Raw genomic sequence first — 19,082 nt, forward strand, 5'->3', positions numbered from 1 at the left:
TGAAAGAACTCGATGGAGAGGCATCCTTCAAAAATCCTATTTTTTAAGAAACTGGGAGAGTTGAATTAGTAATTAACAGTTTTATGATATGCCTTAAAACAAATATCAGCAAATATTTTCTGCAGAAGGCGAGATAGTGAATGTTTTCGGCTCTGAGGGACACTCTGTCTGTCGCAACCATTGAGTCTGAGCAGTAATGTCAAGCAGTCACAGGCATATGTGAGCGAGGGGTGTGGCTGTGCCACAATGTGACTTTCTTTAGCAAAACAGGCTGCAGGATGGTTCGCCTGTGTCCTGTTTTAAAATAAACATTTGAGATGATGTAAACTGAAACTTATCGGAACGCATTTGTCTTGCATCAGTGTTACGAACAGAGTGGCAAAGGAGATAAAGCAAGAAGTTATCTTTTCAGAACGATAAGAGAACACACTTCAGACAATGTAACCGCGTTCAGTTTTTTGAAAAATCCCAATGGAGGGCTTCCCTGGTGGCTCAGTGGTGAAGAATCCACCTGCCAATGCAGGAGACACGGGTTCGATCCCTGATCCAGGAAGATCCCACGTGCCTTGGAGCAACCAGGCCCGCGTGCCACAACTTCTGAGACTGTGCTCTAGAGCCCGTTCTTTGCAACAGGAGAAGCCACTGAACAAAAAGTGGCCCCCGCTCACTGTAAGGGGAGAAAAGCCCTCAAAGCAACGAGAACCCAGCACAGTCCAAAATAAGTAAGCTATTTAAAAATGGCCCACATCAAAAAAAAAAAATTCTTTAGTAATCCATGGAATCAAATGTTGTTATTGTAATCGGCCTTCACTTACAATAGCATGTAACTTCCTTGTAGCAGGCAAATTTATTGATGGCACGGTTAGCTTCTAAACATCAACTAGAAGAATGGGGATAAAAATTCACTATTTTTTTTTAAAATGAAGGAGCACTTCAAGAAACAAGGTTAAAACACCTAATTCATTCATCCCATCTAAAGGCACCTGGAGGAAGAAACAAACCCCAAGAAAGAAAAAGAAGGCAATCTCGATGCAGTAATTTCTCTTTCCTCCTTAACAAAAGAGTCATTACCTGTATGAGCAAACAAAAGTAATAATAATCATATATTGATAAAGGATAGTTATTATGCTCATTATTACCTGCCACTTCATGAATACTGAACTAGTCTTGATAAAAAGTTACATGTACAAACATATAAATGAAGTCAACAAATACATAAACGCGTGTGCTGAGTTTCCCTTGAAAAGAATATCAATGTCTGCCTGGTGTCCATTTACAAGTTACTCTTTATTGTTAAGCCTATGAAATAAGTTCTGTCAAATTTGTGTTTTGTCATAAATGGACCCCTGTTGACATTTCTGCCCACGTTTCAGACTCGGAAAACTGCACTTTATTCTACTGACTATTTTAACGGCTATGATAAAAATGTAATTATCTCTCCCTGACACTGTCTTGAAAATACCACTGAAATTTTTAAAGGGGGAGGCGGCACTAGAGAAAAATCACTTAGTTAACACGTGAGCTAGCGTAGAAGCAGCACATTACCTCTGTCACGAATAGGCTCTGGGCGTCCTGCAGTGCGCTGGGGGGCACGGTGGAGCGCTGGTACCGGTCCTGTCGTCTCAGGAGGGCCGTCTGTGAAGGAGAGCACCAGGACGAGGCTTGATGAGTGGAGACGGAAAGGCGCCGGCCTCTCGGGGCAGCGGGCCCTTCCCCTTCGCCTCAGGTTAGGCGCTGCAGAGCCCAGACCCCAGCTGGCTCCTTCAAGTACAAAAGGTGAGGGCAGTGGCTCCCAAGTTCCTCTGCACCTTGGGGCCCAGGGACCCCCTGCAGGCAGGGACGAGGCCACTTTCAGAGACCCTCACGCTCCCCCGGCCCATATGCTTGATCTAGTCCCACTGTGTTGCCTTTTACTTGCCTTAATTGCCTTTTTAAAATCGTGGTAAGTCAGACACTACGTTTACCATTTGAACCATTTTAAGTGTCCAGGTTCAGGGCCATTAAACACATTCGCATTGTTGTACATCCACCTCTTACCTGCCTTTTACACCCATTCTTATTTATTGCCACATCCCCAGTGGGACACGCAGCAGGTCCTTAATCCATGTTTGTTGACTGAATCTGTAATTTGTGAACACTAACTTACCCCCTATAACTTGGAACTGCTCTTATATCATGAGGCTTAAATGCATACTTTAAAGAATAAAAAGTCTCACTTTAGGCAGCAAATCTACCTAATTAATCTACCCTAATTAATGCTGTTTGGAAGGGATTGTAGTGTCAGTATGAGATAACCAGGCCCTGGGTTTCAGAAAGGAATGTTCTAGATTTTTTTTTTCTCCCATGGACTGTAATTCTTGGGTTACTATTAACAGATCACAGCTATAAAAACAGCACACGTGAAACCGTCGTGTTGACAGAATCCATCTTTGGGCTAATTACTAAGCTGGGATTGCCCAGCCTCTGTCCAGCTGTTTCTCTTCTTTCTAAGGCTGGAGGAAACTTTGGGTAAAATCTGTGGTCCCTCCCTCTCCAGCACAGGGGAAGAACTCCAGGGCATACACTGTTTAAAAATTTATTTTTAATTGAAGGATAACTGCTTTACAGTATTATGTCGGTTTCTGCTTAGTTAGTTAGTTAGTGTTAGTCGCTCAGTCGTGCCCGACTCTTTGCGACCCCATGGACTGCAGCCCACCAGGCTCTTCTGTCCCTGAGATTTTCCAGGCAAGGATACTGGAGTGGGTTGCCATTTCCTTCTCCAGGGGATCTTCCCAACCCAGGGATCGAACCCAGGTCTCCTGCACTGCAGGCAGATTCTTTACCGACTGAGCTACAAGGCCGGCCACAGGTATACACACGTTCCCTCTCTCTTGAAACTCCCTCCCACCTCCCACCCCATCCCACCCTTCCAGGCTAGTTCCCAGAGTCACAGAGCAAATTCCTACTGCTATCTATTTTACATAGGGTACTGTGTATGCTTCCATGCTACTCTCTCAATTTGTCCAACCCTCTCCTTCCCCCCAAGTCCACAAATCTGTTCTCTATGTCTGTATCTCCATTGCTGCTGCTGCTAAGTCACTTCAGTTGAATAGGTTCATTGGTACCATTTTTCTAAATTCCATATATATGCTTTAAAATATGATCTTTTTCTCTAACTTACTTCACTCTATATAATAGGCTCTAGGTTCATCTACCTGATTAAAACTGACTCAAATGTGTTCCTTTTTATGGCTGAGTAATATTCCATTGTATATATGTACCGCAGCTTCTTTATCCATTCATTAGTTGATGGACATCTAGGTTTCTTCCATGTCGTAGCTACTGTAAATAGTGCTGCAATGAACACTGGGGTACAAGTGTCTTTTTCAACCATGGTTTTCTCAGGGTATAAAGGGCATACATTTTTTAAATAATCTTATTTCTTGCCTATGTTTACCCCCTGTTGTGTCCGCTTCACCTGTATTCACTCTTTACTTGCACTGTGTCCATCTTTGAAAATAATCAAATTCAACTTTTAGAATAAGCCTCCTTTAGCAATGGCACCCCACTCCAGTACTCGTGCCTGGAAAATCCCAGGGATGGAGGAGCCTGGTGGGCTGCAGTCCATGGGGTGGTGAAGAGTCGGACAGACTGAGTGACTTCACTTTTCACTTTCATGCATTGCAGAAGGAAATGGCAACCCACTCCAGTGTTCTTGCCTGGAGAATCCCAGGGACGGGGGAGCCTGGTGGGCTGCCATCTGTGGGGTCGCACAGAGTTGGACACGACTGAAGCGACTTAGCAGCAGCAGCAGCAGGCTAAAGGAAGGGAGGCGAGGAACTCTGTTCTCTACCTAAGTCCTTTACAGGTGAATTGTTGATTCATCCAGCCTCCTCCAGGAGGGCTTTCAACACACTGGCCCTTGGTTTCTTCGTGAAAGTCACAAACAGTGACCCTCATTATACACCTGGCTCCACGAAAGGCCACAGAGATGAGTGACAGTAAGCACTGGAGGCATAATCTATTCCAAAAGCTTCAAAGTCACACATTAGAAGAGATTGTCAAAAGTGCTAAGAGTCAGGTATAATAAAGAAATTACATACACTTCAAAGGAGGACATATTCTATACCCTCACTTACTGTGTCCTTATCTTGATTTATTTGGTTCTCTCAAGATTTTTTAAAAATTAATTATCAGACTTTTAAAATGTTCATGAAATAACTCAGGCCAAGAAATAGGACTTTTAGGGTCATTTCTGGCCCAATCCCCATCACAACATCAGGAAGAAAGAAAACTTACTATAGAAATTTTCCTGGTGGAATTAACAACTCAAGAAACTTTAATTATGTGACACTTTTCCAAATACTTCTTTAAGGTGAGAAATAGGAAATGAACTTTTTTTTTTTATTGTGGATCAAAGTGACATTATGCTCTCATTCTAAAAAGAAAGCAAATTTAATCATTAAAGACAGACGATCTTTAACAGATAAGAGAGCATTGGGCATAATTAAACCAATCAATCATGTGTTTCTAACCACCCACCATACCAGAAAGGTGTAGGAAAGAAGAACACAAAATCACAGGCTGGAATGAGACGAAAGGGTAGCAGAGTCCAAATCCAACAGGGAGGAGAAGAGAACGCCAGGAAGATGTGCACCAAGGCAAAGACGCTTCAGTTAAACTTCACAGGACGAGTATAAGTTGTGTTTAGTACGGAAAGGAAGAGAAATGTGAAGATAACCCTACCCTTAGAAAGTCAAAATAACAAAATCAAGTCATAATAGATGAGATTAACTCTTCGTGTGTGTGTGTGTGTGTGTGTGTGTGTGTGTGTACACACAAAAAAACAAACCCATTTAGTCTTAGAATTAAAAAACACATCCTATGCCAAAGGAAAATGCCTAGAACTCTTTAGGCTTGAAGTACATGACTCTAAAACTGCACCAACCTATAGCTTAGTCGATGGTTTTATAAGGAAAGAATGGGCCAACAGAAAGAACTGGGCTTGTATGACCAGAACCCTTCTGTCAGTGTCTTTGTTACCATCTAATAGGAAAGACTGGGACCCCCGGGGGACTCCTGGACTTGGTTCCAATGAGGAGTCACTGTTTGATGCCACTGGTTTCCAAGGTCTTTCCACTTGTTGCCTTTGCTTCCAGTCTAGTCTCACCAAGTCACTTGTTTATTATAATTCCCATGTCGACTCTCCTAATCAGAGAACACACAGCCAATGAATGTATTATGATCTGCTTATTAATTCTAGTTCTCAGTGAATTGAAGTGAAAGTGGAAGTGAAGTGAAGTGAAGTAAAAGTTGCTCAGTCATGTCGAATCTCAGTCACTCTTTGTGACCCCATGGACTATCTAGTCCACAGAATTCTCCAGCCCAGAATACTGGAGTGGGTAGCTGTTCCCTTCTCCAGGGGATCTTCCAACCTAGGGATGGAACCCAGGTCTCCAGCAGCACAGGCAGATTCTTCACCAGCTGAGCCACCAGGGAAGCCCACTAGTTGTCAGTGCACAGAATCAAATGGTATTCTGCTTTGTTCTCTCATAGTTAGCTGCTACAGGTCATTTCCACTGAGCCCAAACAACTCTGGTCACACTAGCCCAAACCCAGGCTCCGGGCTTTGAAAGTCGAGATCTGAACCCAGACCTTGGTGACCTTATAAACCACACCCCCCAAGGCACCCTCTGATAGCTCGTCAATCTCTGACTCCATTATCCAAAACCCTTCTGCAGACACATGTCCTTTTTTCCCCTTCCATCCAAACTCTGGGTTCCTTTGAGGGCAGAAGACGTATCTATCTATCTGCTAAGTACTCAATAAATGTTTCAAGAAATGAATGGATAAAACAGTCAATGGAGATAGAAATAGGAGCCTACCAATAATCATCCATTCCTTGCAGCTTTCCTCCCTATCATTTCAAAAAGTCCTCCGGTCCATTATGGGAATTGACAAGGGAAGACTGTCGCATAAGTAAGTGAATGCTCTATTTTAATTTCTCCATATAGTTTATGTATTAAAAGTCACATTCAGGTAATAGTCTATTGGATGTCAAATCAATTCACATTAAATTTCTGTAGTTTCATTTATCTGACTTACAACAGACTCCAAATCAATATCTGATTTCTACTCACTGAAGACTAAAATTCATCTCAAAAATGAGCTTAGTTCTCTTTTTCATTGCTGTGGTATTCTTTCCCACTCATTAAAATCATATTCCTGCTAAAAAACAGGTCTGTAGCCACTTTATATAATCAACACCAAGGTGGACATTTAAAGAGCGTTAGTACCATTCCTTTGTTTGGAAATAAATCATTTCCACTCTACTAAAAAGTCAATGTACAAGGGGTGCATGTGTGCTAAGTTGCTTAGGTCATGTCTGACTCTTCTGTGACTCCATGGACTGTAGCCCGCCAGGCTCCTCTGTCCATGGGATTCTCCAGGCAAGAATACCAGAGTGGGTTGCCATTTCCTCCTTCAGGGGATCTTCCCCACCAGGGATCGAACTCATGTCTCATGTCTCTTGCTTTGGTAAGGGTGGTTCTTTATCACTAGCACCACCTGGAAAGCCACAGGTGACCCCTTTTTCTACTGAAAAAGTACAAGTCTTTTTTGTGCAAGGGGTAGGGAGAAAAAAAATTACACACTATGAAGTGTGATAAAATCTGAAAATTGAACCTAAACATAGCATTTCAGACAACCTTTGGGATATAAATCTAATAGCACAAAATACAGTTTAAAAATAAAAGTGTTCTTCCAGCTACTATAATAGATTAAATCATTTCCAGTCGATACTGTTACTCAGGTTAAATCTGGGCCGTGCTTGACGCACAGAAACCCTTAATCACCTTGGCCAAGCATGGGCATGAGTCTTATGAGACCTTTCACAAAACTTTAAGATTAATTAAAAAGGAAACTTACTAGGACTGCAAAAGGAGGAGGAAAAGGTGAAGTTCTCTTCCAAAGGGCTTACATAACGATGCATGAACACCTGAGAGCCTTTATTGGCTTTATTAGATTTTTTTAAAGCTGTATTTTCTTAAGTCTTTATTGAAACCTTTCAATGTTTCAGTTTTGGGGCACAAGACATGTGGGTTCCTTCGCTCCTTGACCAGGGATCGAACTTGCACTGCCTGTGTTGGAGGGCGAAGTCGTAACCTCTGGACCAACAGGGAAGTCCCTGAACTTTTTTTTAATGGAGTGAAATGATAAAATGCAGAGGTACCCCCAGACCCCAGTAGGAAGGTTACATTTTATGACTATAGCCACGTCTAGTTTGGAAGGCCAAATTTCAAATAGAGACTTTTATTTTATAAACTTTTTTCTCTTGGCTTACATGATTCCCTCCAAAAACGGGGGTCACTTGAATAGCTATGAGCCACATACGGAAAGTGGGATGCTTAGCCCAAAGAATCAGGGCCTCTGAAGGGTACCATGTTTCCGCACCTGGGCCCCAGCCCAGGCTTCCTGGCATCTTCTGCTCCTCTTCTTCACCACTCACTGCTCTTCCCTGATGGCCTGCCACGGCCCTGTTTCTTTAGCTTCAACTTGGAATCCCTCTTACTAATGAATTTCCAGCCCCCAACCTGGCCAGGGCTCCGTCTTTCCTGCACCAGTGTGGTCTAACACGCCACCCTGACCCCACTCAAGCCGGGATACCAAGGCGCTCATGTTTCAAACCACAAGCCATGTGAGGCGCATAATTTAATTAAACTTCCTACGCAAGAATCTGAGAAGTGATCTTGGAAAGAGGTTGGACTTGAGGGCCAGGAAACCTGAGTTCTCATCTGAGCTCTGCCTCTAATTAGCTGTATGGTCTTGGAGGAAAGTTTTAACCTTCCACATCCAAGGTTTTCTAGGATCTCCAGGTTTCCTTTGTGGTTTAAAAACTCCACAGTTCCATGGAATTCTGTCTCTCTCTCCACAAATGATTTATTATCTGAGCACTACGAATTGCTCTTTGAGAAACTAAAAACTTAAAAGATGTCCACAAACAAGATGAATATCTTTTTTGATTTTCAGTCATATTATCCCACTTATTTTCTTAAAGGAATAGTTTTAATGTGTTTTTTTGAAAGGAATTGGATTACAAGGAGGGGAGATTCACTGTGTTGACTTAAATACAGGCTGTTAGTATTAACAAAGATGTTCTTTTGTATCATCATTTCTTTATTTTTCTAATCCTCTCAATTCGTAGGTCATCTGATTTTTTTATTAATCGTTTTATAATGGGCATTAAACAACCCTCTTCATTCCTGGTGGGAAGTAGGCATATCTCTTGGGTGTTTAAAATATCATTATTTTATAGGACTTCAATTAAGACACTGAAACAAAAGGCCCACCCTCCCCCTGGGACACAGGAACAATGAGCTGGAGACAAGATCCCAGAGAAGTGGGTGGCCTGGAACCCGAGCCAGCTGTGCAGATCCACAAAGACTCTCCCCATCTCTTGGTTCAAAGGAGCACAGGGCTGGGAGTCTCTACCCTAAGGGAGAAAAACAAATACCAGTGGCAGCCCAGGAGGGAGTGTGGGGCTCAGAGCCGGCTCCTCGGGTGTCCTGAGCAGAACAGCCTCAAAGGAAGGCAGGGCCCTAGTGCACCAGATGAGACAGAGCTAGAAGAGGTGTAGAGGGTCCTCCCTGGCAACTGGTCAGCAGGTATGGCTGCAGAGCAGAGAGACAGAAGGGAATACCTAGGCTCCCACTGTCTTTAAGATGGATCTTGGGGCCTGGAGATGGCGTAAAGTCAGAGAGGAGAGGGCCCCAGGCTCACTCTGACCACCTGCTGGACAGTCCAGCCCACCAGGCCTCCACCAGGCCTCAAGATCTGTCAGCTCCAACCCACCCACAGGCTGAGATGTGGACTGTCTTAGCAGGCAACCTCTCCTGTCTGTAATCCCAAATGAAGGAACTGTGTGTCTGTGTGTGTGAGACCAGTCACTAAGTCATGCCCAGTTGACTCTTTGCGACCCCGTGGACTGTAGCCCACCAGACCCCTCCGTCCGTGGGATTCTCCGGGCAAGAATACTGGAGTGGGTCGCCATTTCCTCCTCCAGGGGATCCTTCCAACCCAGGGACTGAACGCGTGTCTTTTACATCGCCTGCATTGGCAGGCAGGTTCTTTACCAATAGCCACCTGGGAAGCACCTGTACTTGTGTTGATTATTAAGTTTGTTATCATTTTCTTAGCAGAGCTAGCCCTTCAAATGCATTTGCTGGAGAACGAGTACTCTGGTCTACCAGAAGCAAGGCACCCTTGAAGTGGGGGTGGGAGAGGCCAGGACTCTGTGAAGGGAGGCAAGTGGGTGTGTGAGAAACGAAAGCCCAGGAGGGCTGAGTTCCCAGGCGGGCGTCGCTGGGGCCCAGCCCCTCTCCCTCGCTAAAGAGTTAAGCCCTGGGTTGAATTTGTATTGTGGTCAGGTGGGCCAAATGCATTTTCAACTATCCCCTGCTAGAGAGACAGCGCCCAACACCTACTTCCTTTCGTCTCTGGGTCCCTGCGAATCTGCCGGAAATGCCCCCTTGAATGCATCTGTCAGTGCAGTAAAACGCTGCGAATCCAGCGCAGTGTTAGACCTCCCTTTGGACGAGGCTGGGGACTTTACTGCCACTTACTGGGCACAGCAGTAATGGAACCTTTCCAGATATCTGGCAGAGGCATTTGTTTCAGAGCAGATGACTCGCTTTCGAGAAGATTCAATCCCAAGCTACACTGGAAACTAAAATTCACCCAGGGCGTTCCCCACATCTCACTGCGGAGATCATAGCTTGGCCGCGGACCCACAGTGTTCCATGAAGATCAGACAAGTCCATTTCCAGGGAGGCAGTTTCCTGAGGATTTTCAGTGTTTAATTCACTAATAATCAAGGAAACAAACAAAGCATTGGGACCAGACAAGAGTCGGGAGAAAGATTTCCATTTAGGTTTCTAAAGGGATTTAAACAAACATACAAAAAAGACAAACTCCCAGGACTTCCCTGGCGGTCCAGTGTTAAGACTCCACCTTCCAGGCCAAGGGATGCGGATTCAATCCCCAGTCGGGGAACTAAGATCCCACATGTCTCACGGCCAAAAAACCAAAACAAAAAACAGAAGCAATATTGTAACAGATCCAATAAAGGCTTTTAAAATGGCCCACATCAAAAACAAACAAACAACAACAAAACGCCCAAGAAATGAATTAAAACATCACAAGGACAAGCCTGATGTGGACAGAGAAGTGGACATCTGCCTCTGACAGCTCCTCTTTACCAGCCCCTGCACGGCCCCCTAGCTTCTATCTTTTAACGGTCTCTGTTCCCTCACAGTGTCACCTTGTGGCTTCAAGGACTTTCCTTGCTGTCCGTTGCCATGACAACACACGATTTAGGGCGCTCTTGTGTGACCCTCAGTGTGCACCCTCCCCGACAGGTAGGCCTACCTTCCCTCCACCACCCCTCTGCACAGATGTCAGTCATCTTACTAAAACTCTCATCCATAGCGTCAATGTCTCAGCTTAAATTCTTTCAGTGACCCCCTCACTGCCATCAGAATAAACTCCAGACTGCTCGGCATGACCTAAGACCTTTGGTGACCAGTGGTACCGACTCTCCTGGACTCTCCTCCTGCCCTTCTTCCACCGTCCAGCACACAAGCTACTTCTCACTCCCTAAGGAACTGGCCCCCTCTGCCTGGCTGGTGGAGCGGCTCACTCCCACCTCCTGCAGCACACAGCAAGCGATTCTGCTGAAATGACTCAAAAAACCTTGCTGTATCGCCTACCAGACTCAAGAACCGCAGACTGTGCTAGTCATCTTCGCTTCTCCACCACCTTTGTAACATAAATGTCTGGGTGAATGTGTCATCGGGACTTTTAAACGGAGGCTGTCTTGTTTAGTTGTTAGATCACTTGAGGTGGACTCCCCTGGTGGTACAGTGGATAAGAATCTGCACGGGTTCAATTGCTGGTCTGGGAAGATTCCATGTGCCTGGAGCAACGAAGCCCGCGTGCCGCAAGTGCTGAGCCTGTGCTCCTAGAGCTGTGACTCCTGAAGCCCGTGCTCTGCAACAGGAGTAGCCCCCGCTTGCCACAATTAGAGAAAGACTGTGCACAGCAACAATGACCCCGCACAGCCAAAAATAAATAATTTTTTTAAAAAAAGAAAGATCACTTGAGGCTCCAAATGAGACACTGTCTTAGCAACTGGTGAGACATCAAGTAGCTCTGTCACTGCATAATGTCCTGTTTCCTAAAGTGACATATATGTACATTTATAAATGTCAGCAGACCTTTGAGAGTCATAAAAATTTCATTCTGCTACCTTGCAACCCACCCTCCCAGATTATATATGACATAACAGCTTATTCAAGTGCAGTAAATTCTAACTAAGTTAAATGTTCAGAATACTTAGTGACTGGACTCGTCAATTAAGTTCAGTTTTTAGAGAGATAGGGGGTTGGTATTAAACAAAGAGGCTCGTTTTTAATCACTTCCTAAGTATCACTGCACAGGTGAGGATGGAGAGAGAGAGGGTGCCCAGAAGACCAGGAGCAGCCAGGGAACGAGTGGCAGGGCCAGCTTCCCCATGAGTAAGGGCTCAGCCTGCTCTCCACATCGTATGACTTTGCAACTAAAAACTGCCACCCTCAAAAACAAAACGATGCTACTAGAGAGGAAACACGCTCTGATAGGCACCCTGGTCACTCAACCCCCTCTGTGCCGCCTAGAGGACACTGGTCAGGGTGTGCAGACAGCTTCCGTGAACGGTGCTGCCCCTGTGGATTCTCATACATCTAATGAGAACCCAGATTTTAGGGCAAATGTACCCTCTGAATAACAGGTTAAGAAAAGTGAATTTTAGGACGGTTTCATGCTTACCAAAATACCCAGATTACTAACAGACAGACTGGGGCTAAAATCTAGAACCAGATGACTGTATCTCAGGTCTTACCCCTACCTTGGTGCCTAGGGAAGTGAAATGTGAAAGTGGAAGCCGCTCAGTTGTGTCCGACTGGAATTCTCCAGGCCAGAATACTGCAGTGGGTAGCTGTTCCCTTCTCCAGGGGATCTTCCCAAGCTAGGGATCAAGCCAGGTCTTCCACATTGCAGGGAGATTCTTTACCAGCTGAGCCACAAGGGAAGCCCACCCTGGTGCCTAGAGCACCTAGCATTCCATTCAGTAACAAAGCCTTGAGGAAGGAGTGGGCAAGAATAAGTTCTTTTATTTTCTAGTTGTCTGTGTCTTCTTTAGAATGCAATTTTAGTTGTTAAAAAGACCCTACCTTTGGTCTTCCCTGGTGGCTCAGACAGTAAAGTGTCTGTCTATAATGTGGGGGACCTGGGTTCGAGCCCTGAGTTGGGAAGATCCCCTGGAGAAGGAAATGGCAATCCATTCCAGTACTATTGCCTGGAAAATTCCATGGACAGAGGAGCCTGGTAGGCTACAGTCTATGGGGTCGCAAAGTGTCAGACACGGCTGAGCGACTTCACTTTCACTTTGTGGGAACACCTAGTATAGTGAATAGTGAATATGTTGTTGTCTAGTCGCTCAGTCAAGTCTGAGTCTTTGAGATCCCATGGACTGTAGCTTGCCAGGCTTCTCTGTGAATGGAGATTCTCCAGGCCAGAATACTGCAGTGGGTAGCCGTTCCCTTCTCCAGGGGATCTTCCCAACCCAGGGATCAAACCCATGTTTCCGTCATTGGCAGGTGGACTCTATACCACTGAGCCACCAGGGAAGCCCAAATAGTGAATATGTGTCAAGTTAAAACATGTCCACTATTTATATAATTCCAATATCCCAATAAGGTTCCTTTCAGGGCTTGCCTTAGGAAGGCACACTCCTCCGTTCACATGTAAGGTCTCACTCCTGCATGAAGGGGAACCTCACACAGACCCCTCTGTGAGCACCATCACCATGGTGGTCCTGTCGGGGCAGCACTTCCACACCTGGCAGGCCAGGCAGAGTCCATCTCAATCACAGTGGAGCGGAGGTTACGCTTTCTGGATAAAATGCTGAGCAGACGGGGAAGTCCTGACTGGAGGTCTCCTGCCGTCAGGGGACTTCGTGGAGCTCCCTGAACTCGTCCTCAGGGGCCTCGGGCCCACACTCCAGGTGCTGCTGATACGAGGCCGCTCAGGCCCCGGCAGGACACTCAGCAGGACCTGGGCTCGGCCAGGCAGAGGGGCGGACACAGCAGGACCCGTTCAGGTTGCAGGAACCACAGCGTGTGCCTCTTGTTGTTTAGTCAATAAGTTGTGTCCGACTCTTTGTGACCCCATGGACTGTAGCCCGCCAGGCTCCTCTGTCCACGGGATTCTCCAGGCATGAATACTGGAGTGGGTTGCCATGCCCTCCTCCAGGGGATCTTCCCGACCCAAGGTTCAAACTTATGTCTCCTGCATTGGTAAGTGGATTCTTTACCACTGAGCCAGCAGGGAAGCCCCAAGCGTGTGTCCAGTAATATGTTAAACGGCATCTGATAATTCTGAGGCCCAAACCTCGGTTTGCATTTTCTTCAAGGACTTGGGGGTTTTGTTGTTGCATGCAGACACGTTTCCCCCTCTTCTGTCTCCCTCATCCACCACCTTGAGCTAGGCTTTCACGATCTCAAAGGCAGCTGGTGTTGAGATTCCAAATCCTTCCATTTATTCAAGACATATTAAGTGCCTACCGTGGATAAAAACACTGTCATAGGAACATCGCAAATGCAAAGGTGAATTAAAAAAAAAAAACCACTATGATTTATAATAAAAACCCAGTGACTATAGTTTGCCACTCTCATGGAGATTTTATTTTTTATTTGGGGACAGAATAATAAGGTCTTATACTTACAAATAACTATAATAAAGAATGACTTCCAATGAATGGTAGACAGACAGTACAAATAGCCCTCCACCTGCTTGCACTGTGCAAAGATTCCCTCTTGCTTCAAATCTTCCCCATCAATGACTGTGCGTTGTGTTTAATAACCTAAGACACGTACGCTGATCACACAGATAGAAGTGCCCTTCTGCGCTTCACTGGCTGCTCGGTGGCCTGTGCTTAGTCCCACTCACCGTGCAAGTGTCGTCATTCTCTCAGGCCTATTTAAAATGTCAGCTAACAAGCCCCATTATTTTTAATAAGCAAAGATTTGAGAAAGAAAGAGAGAGAGAATGAGAGGGAGAGAAGGGAGGGAGGGAGGGAAAGGGAAAGCTGCTCTGTCATGTCTGACTCTTTGCAACCCCAGGGACTATACAGTCCATGGAATTCTCCAGGCCAGAATACTGGAGTGGGTAGCCTTTCCCTTCTCCAGGGGAATCTTCCTAACCCAGGGATTGAACCCAGGTCTCCCGCATTGCAAGCAGATTCTTTACCAGCTGAGCCACAAGGGAAGCCCAAGAATACTGGTGCAGGTAGCCATTCCCTTCTCCAGGGGATTTTCCCGGCCCAGGAAACAAACCGGGGTCTCCTGCATTGCAGGGGGATTCTTTACCAGCTGAGCCACCAGGGAAGAGGGAAGGAGGAAGGAAACAAACTGGGCCTGATATGGGGAAGACACTGCTTCGGTAATGGACTTCCAGATCCATCCAATACCTTTCATTCCACCTGAGAAAATCAAATCTTAGACTCACTTATGCAGGTGATATTGTGAGTGTGTGTGTGTTTTATTTCATCTAGTTATTTATGTAGGTAATCTCAACTCCCTGCTCAATAACAAGTTTTCCTAAGCACCACATAGTGTTTCTAACAAAAATCATGCCATACATTGCCTGTGTGGTGGGGGGAAAAAAAAAGCTACTGCCTCACCAAGCTGTCTTGAGGAAAAATGAAGATGTCTGAAGTGCTAGGTAAACACAGAGATCAACGTGACAGATGTTTTCTCTAAGGGTTTCTGCAGGAGGAGCCGCAGCTCCCGGGGCCGCCAGTTGCTGGGGCAGCCTCACCCCACCTTCTGTGTAAATGCCGCAGCTCCCTAACAGAAAGCAGAACACACATCATCACGCCCCCGAGAGCTGCCCACGGGAGCGCGGCACTGGCCCCGCTCCACTCTGGGATGGGCCTTCTCTGCCAGGACAGAGCACGGGACCCAGAGGGGTGCCAGGGGGGCAGTGAGGAGGGCCGGAGCACCCACCTGGGTGCCACGTCAGTTGGACTGCGCTGGGTACAGCCAGAAGGCCCAGAAGCAGGTGGAGGGCCTGGCAGAGGGTGAGGGCTCCACCAGGGTGCAAGGGTTGGAGGGAGGCCTGCTGGGAGGTGGGGGAGAGCTTGGGTGAAGAGTGCATCGGGCAGAGGGAACAGCCTGAGAAGAGGCCCTGGGGCAGGAGGCTCCCAGAGGAGCCCCAGGGAGGCCAGCGGGGCTGCAGCAGAGAGCGGGCCGGAGGCAGTGATGATAACACAGTAAGCCACAGTAAGACTTCACTGAGGGCCTTTGAACACAGGCGTGAGGTGATCAGACCTGCCAATTGCTTACTTTTCAAAAGATCACCCTGGCTATGCTGTTAGGACAGACGGGAAGAGGGCAAGGACAGGGCCTGGAAGACTTGATTGGATTAACCAAGGTAAGAAAGGATGAGGGCTGCGGCCACGGTGACAGCAGTGGGGGGTGACCTGCGGCCACGCCCTCCCCACCCCTGCCCTTCCGAACCCTCCCCCAGGCTGTTCTTCACCAGGCCAGCCTGACATTCCCTCCCTTAGCCCAATCCACCTCTCAATTTCTCTAATACCCAATCCTCTGCTCCCGATTAGAGATAGAACTCTCCTCCTTCCTAAACTCTTCCTGTAAAGACCCTTCATTCCATCCCCACAGATTCCTCTGAAGAGCCCTCGCTTCCAAATACATCCCTCATAACTCTTCGGCCTCTTCCTCACTCCTGGGCTTCCCTTCCTAGCTTGTTCTCTCATTTCCCCAATCCTGATCAAAACCTCCTGTTACTGCTCTGAGTCATGAGGATTCCTTCTCTCTGCTACATTCAACGCTGACCTCTATGCGCCGCTCAGTCAGTTCTTCAGCCCCAGCAGGAAACGACCATCCTAGGCAACAATGCCTAGGATGCTTATTCATTGGAACGACATGCCTATTCATTGGAAGGACTGATGCTGAAGCCGAATCTCTAATACTTCAGCCACCTGATGCAAAGAGCTGACTCATTAGATGCTGGGAAAGACTGAAGGCAGGAGGAAAAGGGGACGAGAGAGGATGAGATGGTTGGATGGCATCACCGACTCAATAGACATGAGTTTGAGCAAGCTTCAGGAGATGGTAAAGGACAGGGAAGCCTGGCATGCGGCAGTCCATGGGGTCTCAAAGAGTCGGACACGACTGAGTGACTGAACAACAAAGACAACAACGCCTGGGTTATTGGCACCGAGGACCACTCTCCCACCTCAGTGGCAGGAGTGCGGGGCCACTGGCTCTTTCTGCCTGCCTTCTTCAAAGCCCTCTCAATGCCTTCCAGAGCCCCTTGCTTTCCTGGTCCTCCTCCCACTTTCTGTCTGATTCTCACTCACCTCCCTTCCTCCTAGGTGAAGGTGCTCCCCGAGATCCAGTCCCTTGAGGGCACCCTCAAGCGCTCGGCCCCTCTGACTGCTGTCTCATGTTTCTGTGGGTGAGCCCAGATCAGTAACCCTGGCTTGGCTCTTAGGCTGGACCTCTGCAATTCCAACCACTATGGGTGTCCCAGGTGGCGCTAGTGGTAAAGAACCTGCCTGCTAATGCAGGATTAGGGTTAGGAAGAGCCCCGGGAGAAGGGCATGGCAACCCACTCCAGTATCCTTGCCTGGAGAACCCCATGGACAGAGGAGCCTGGTGGACAACAATCTATAGGGCTGCAAAGCGTCAGACACGACAGAAGCGACTTAGCAGGCACACAAGCACAAAGGACTCAGCACCTGGACGTCCCACTATCTTAAACTTCCAAAAATAAATTTCCATGGGATTCAATTTGTCCTGATACTAGTCACATTCTCCTTCTCATTATTAAGATGAATTCAGTAGCTCCTTTCCTAAGTTTTGAGCAATTCAAAAGCAAGAACCCTGTCTGAGCCCTTTGCACAATCAGTATAACTACAAACTATATGCTAAATAAACACACTCTTCAACTCAGCTGATTGGTGCTGTCCAAAAAACTAAGCTCTTCTTTTTAAGACATAGTTGATGATAAAAAAAAAAAAAAAGATAAAAAAGACCTGTCACCGTTTTCCATTAAAGGCATTATCTGACGTAGAATTAAAATCCTTATCTCCTGAGAGTCTGGCCAATGTCAATTCAGAAACATTATTTATCCAGATTTTTCAGGTAGGTTCAGTCCTCGACATGAACTAATATCCCAGAAACCACAATGCTCACGGAAATGGACATCACTGACCACTGAATGCAGACTGATAAAAATTTTGAGGAATTTTATCAAAAGAGCACTTTGCAATAAAAAGCCCAAAAGAAAGTATTGAAATTATTTTTTGGCAGCATATAATAAAAAGTGAGGACAAAACACCTCACTCAGGAATTAAAAAAAAAGTTCTTTTCAAAAGGACAGATGGGAAATGAGATGAGGGACGTCCAAGCCCTTTGTAAGTAGTGGGGCCTGGTTTCCTTTTTAGGTCAGTGGTTTGTAGATCTTTATCAGTCTCATGTAAGCCAAAGAGGAAAAGAAACAGAGGAAAAATAAATATCAGGATGTTGTTTAAAGGAAAATGAATTAACCACATTTTTTTGATACAATGCTGAGAATACTCTAGGATTCTCCTGTAACTAAACATTTCCAAAAGTGAACATTTCTAGCGCTTCCAATTATTAATAATTTTCCCATTTTCCCTTAAAATTTTTTTGTTGAAGAGATCTGACACTGACAATACACCTTGAAATGTCAATTGAATGAGCATCAGAGAGTCACGCTTTGCCCTGACTGCTCATACAGCGTCTAGAAGACAACAATTTCAGATCTGTATGGCACAGAAATCTCATAACAACCTGCTCTTTTTTTCCATTGTGGCATAATATTCGTAACATAAAATTTACATCTCAACCATTTTTAAGAGTACAATTCAGTAGCATTAAGAACATTCTCCATCTTGCACAGGGCTCTTTTCATCTTGTGGAATCGAAACGCTGTACCCATTAAACAATTATCTCCCTTTATCTCCTGGCAACCACCATTTCACTTTCTGTCTTGATAAATTGACTATTCCAGGTATCTCGTATAAGTGGAATCATACAGTATCTGTTCCTTTTTGACTCATTTCAATTAGCATAACGCCTCAAAGTTCATCCATGTTGTAGCATGTGTCGGAATTTCCTTCCTTTTTAAGGGTGAGTAATATTCCATTGTGCATATGCATGCAATTTGTTTATCCATTCTCCCATCGATAGACTCTTGGGTTTTTTCCTGCCTTTCGGCTACTATGAATAACCCTGCTAGGAATGTGGGATGTACAAGTAGTTCTTTGAGTCTCTGCTGTCAACTCTTTTGGGTATATCCTCAGAAGTGGAATATGACATACTCTTTTCATATCTTTCTTACAAACCTTATGCCTCGTTAGTTTATGTCCAACACCAAAGTCTAATGTCTGGAGGTCAAAGAGGCACCAACCGAGTACCTGAGCCTTCCTCAAGGCCACAGTCTGGGTGGAGACACTTGAAGACAGAAAGCATGAGAAGCCATCACTGAAAAGCTCTAGACAATGTACTTAGGTGTTCAGATACACAGTGCAGACAGTAAGTATTAGAAGAACGAAGAGAAAATGGAAAAAATTACTGTGGACTTGAACAGCTTCAGAAGACATGGAATCTGAAGTGGCCTCATGGGTGAAAACATTCTAGAAGGTTGGGAAAGAAGAGAAGATATTGCTGGGGAGGAGAACCAGGACGCCAGGGCAGACACAGAGCAGAACGACCCCAGAGCACCAGAGTCTGATTCTGAAAACACAAGTGCAGTCAGCTAGAGAGGGCTGTCTGAGCTTCGGCATTCCTGCCCTAATCTTGGCAGATAAAACTTCATACATATTCTGACAGCTGAGAACTGTCTTTTTGAAATTCACATTGACTTTCTGTCTCTCAGGATTTTTTGTTTTAAACACTCTCCTCCCACCTTAGACAAGTAGATCCAACAACAAATCTTCTCTCCACAAGGTTCGTTCT

The 19,082-nt window shown here is 45.8% G+C and overlaps 1 protein-coding gene across 17 annotated transcripts in view; it reads right to left on the minus strand.

The window, feature by feature from the left end:
- The window catches only part of DOCK9 (dedicator of cytokinesis 9), a 285,572-nt gene that overhangs the window by 127,196 nt on the left and 139,294 nt on the right, over positions 1-19,082 (minus strand). For all 17 annotated transcript variants that reach the window (XM_055542924.1, XM_055542919.1, XM_055542920.1 and 14 more), the window contains exon 3: positions 1,546-1,635. In XM_055542924.1, the coding sequence (XP_055398899.1) occupies positions 1,546-1,635 (90 nt within the window). The remainder of the gene's footprint in view (positions 1-1,545; positions 1,636-19,082) is intronic.

This window comes from Bubalus kerabau, chromosome 12, assembly GCF_029407905.1.
Source record: "Bubalus kerabau isolate K-KA32 ecotype Philippines breed swamp buffalo chromosome 12, PCC_UOA_SB_1v2, whole genome shotgun sequence".
Taxonomy (NCBI): Eukaryota; Metazoa; Chordata; class Mammalia; order Artiodactyla; family Bovidae; genus Bubalus; species Bubalus kerabau.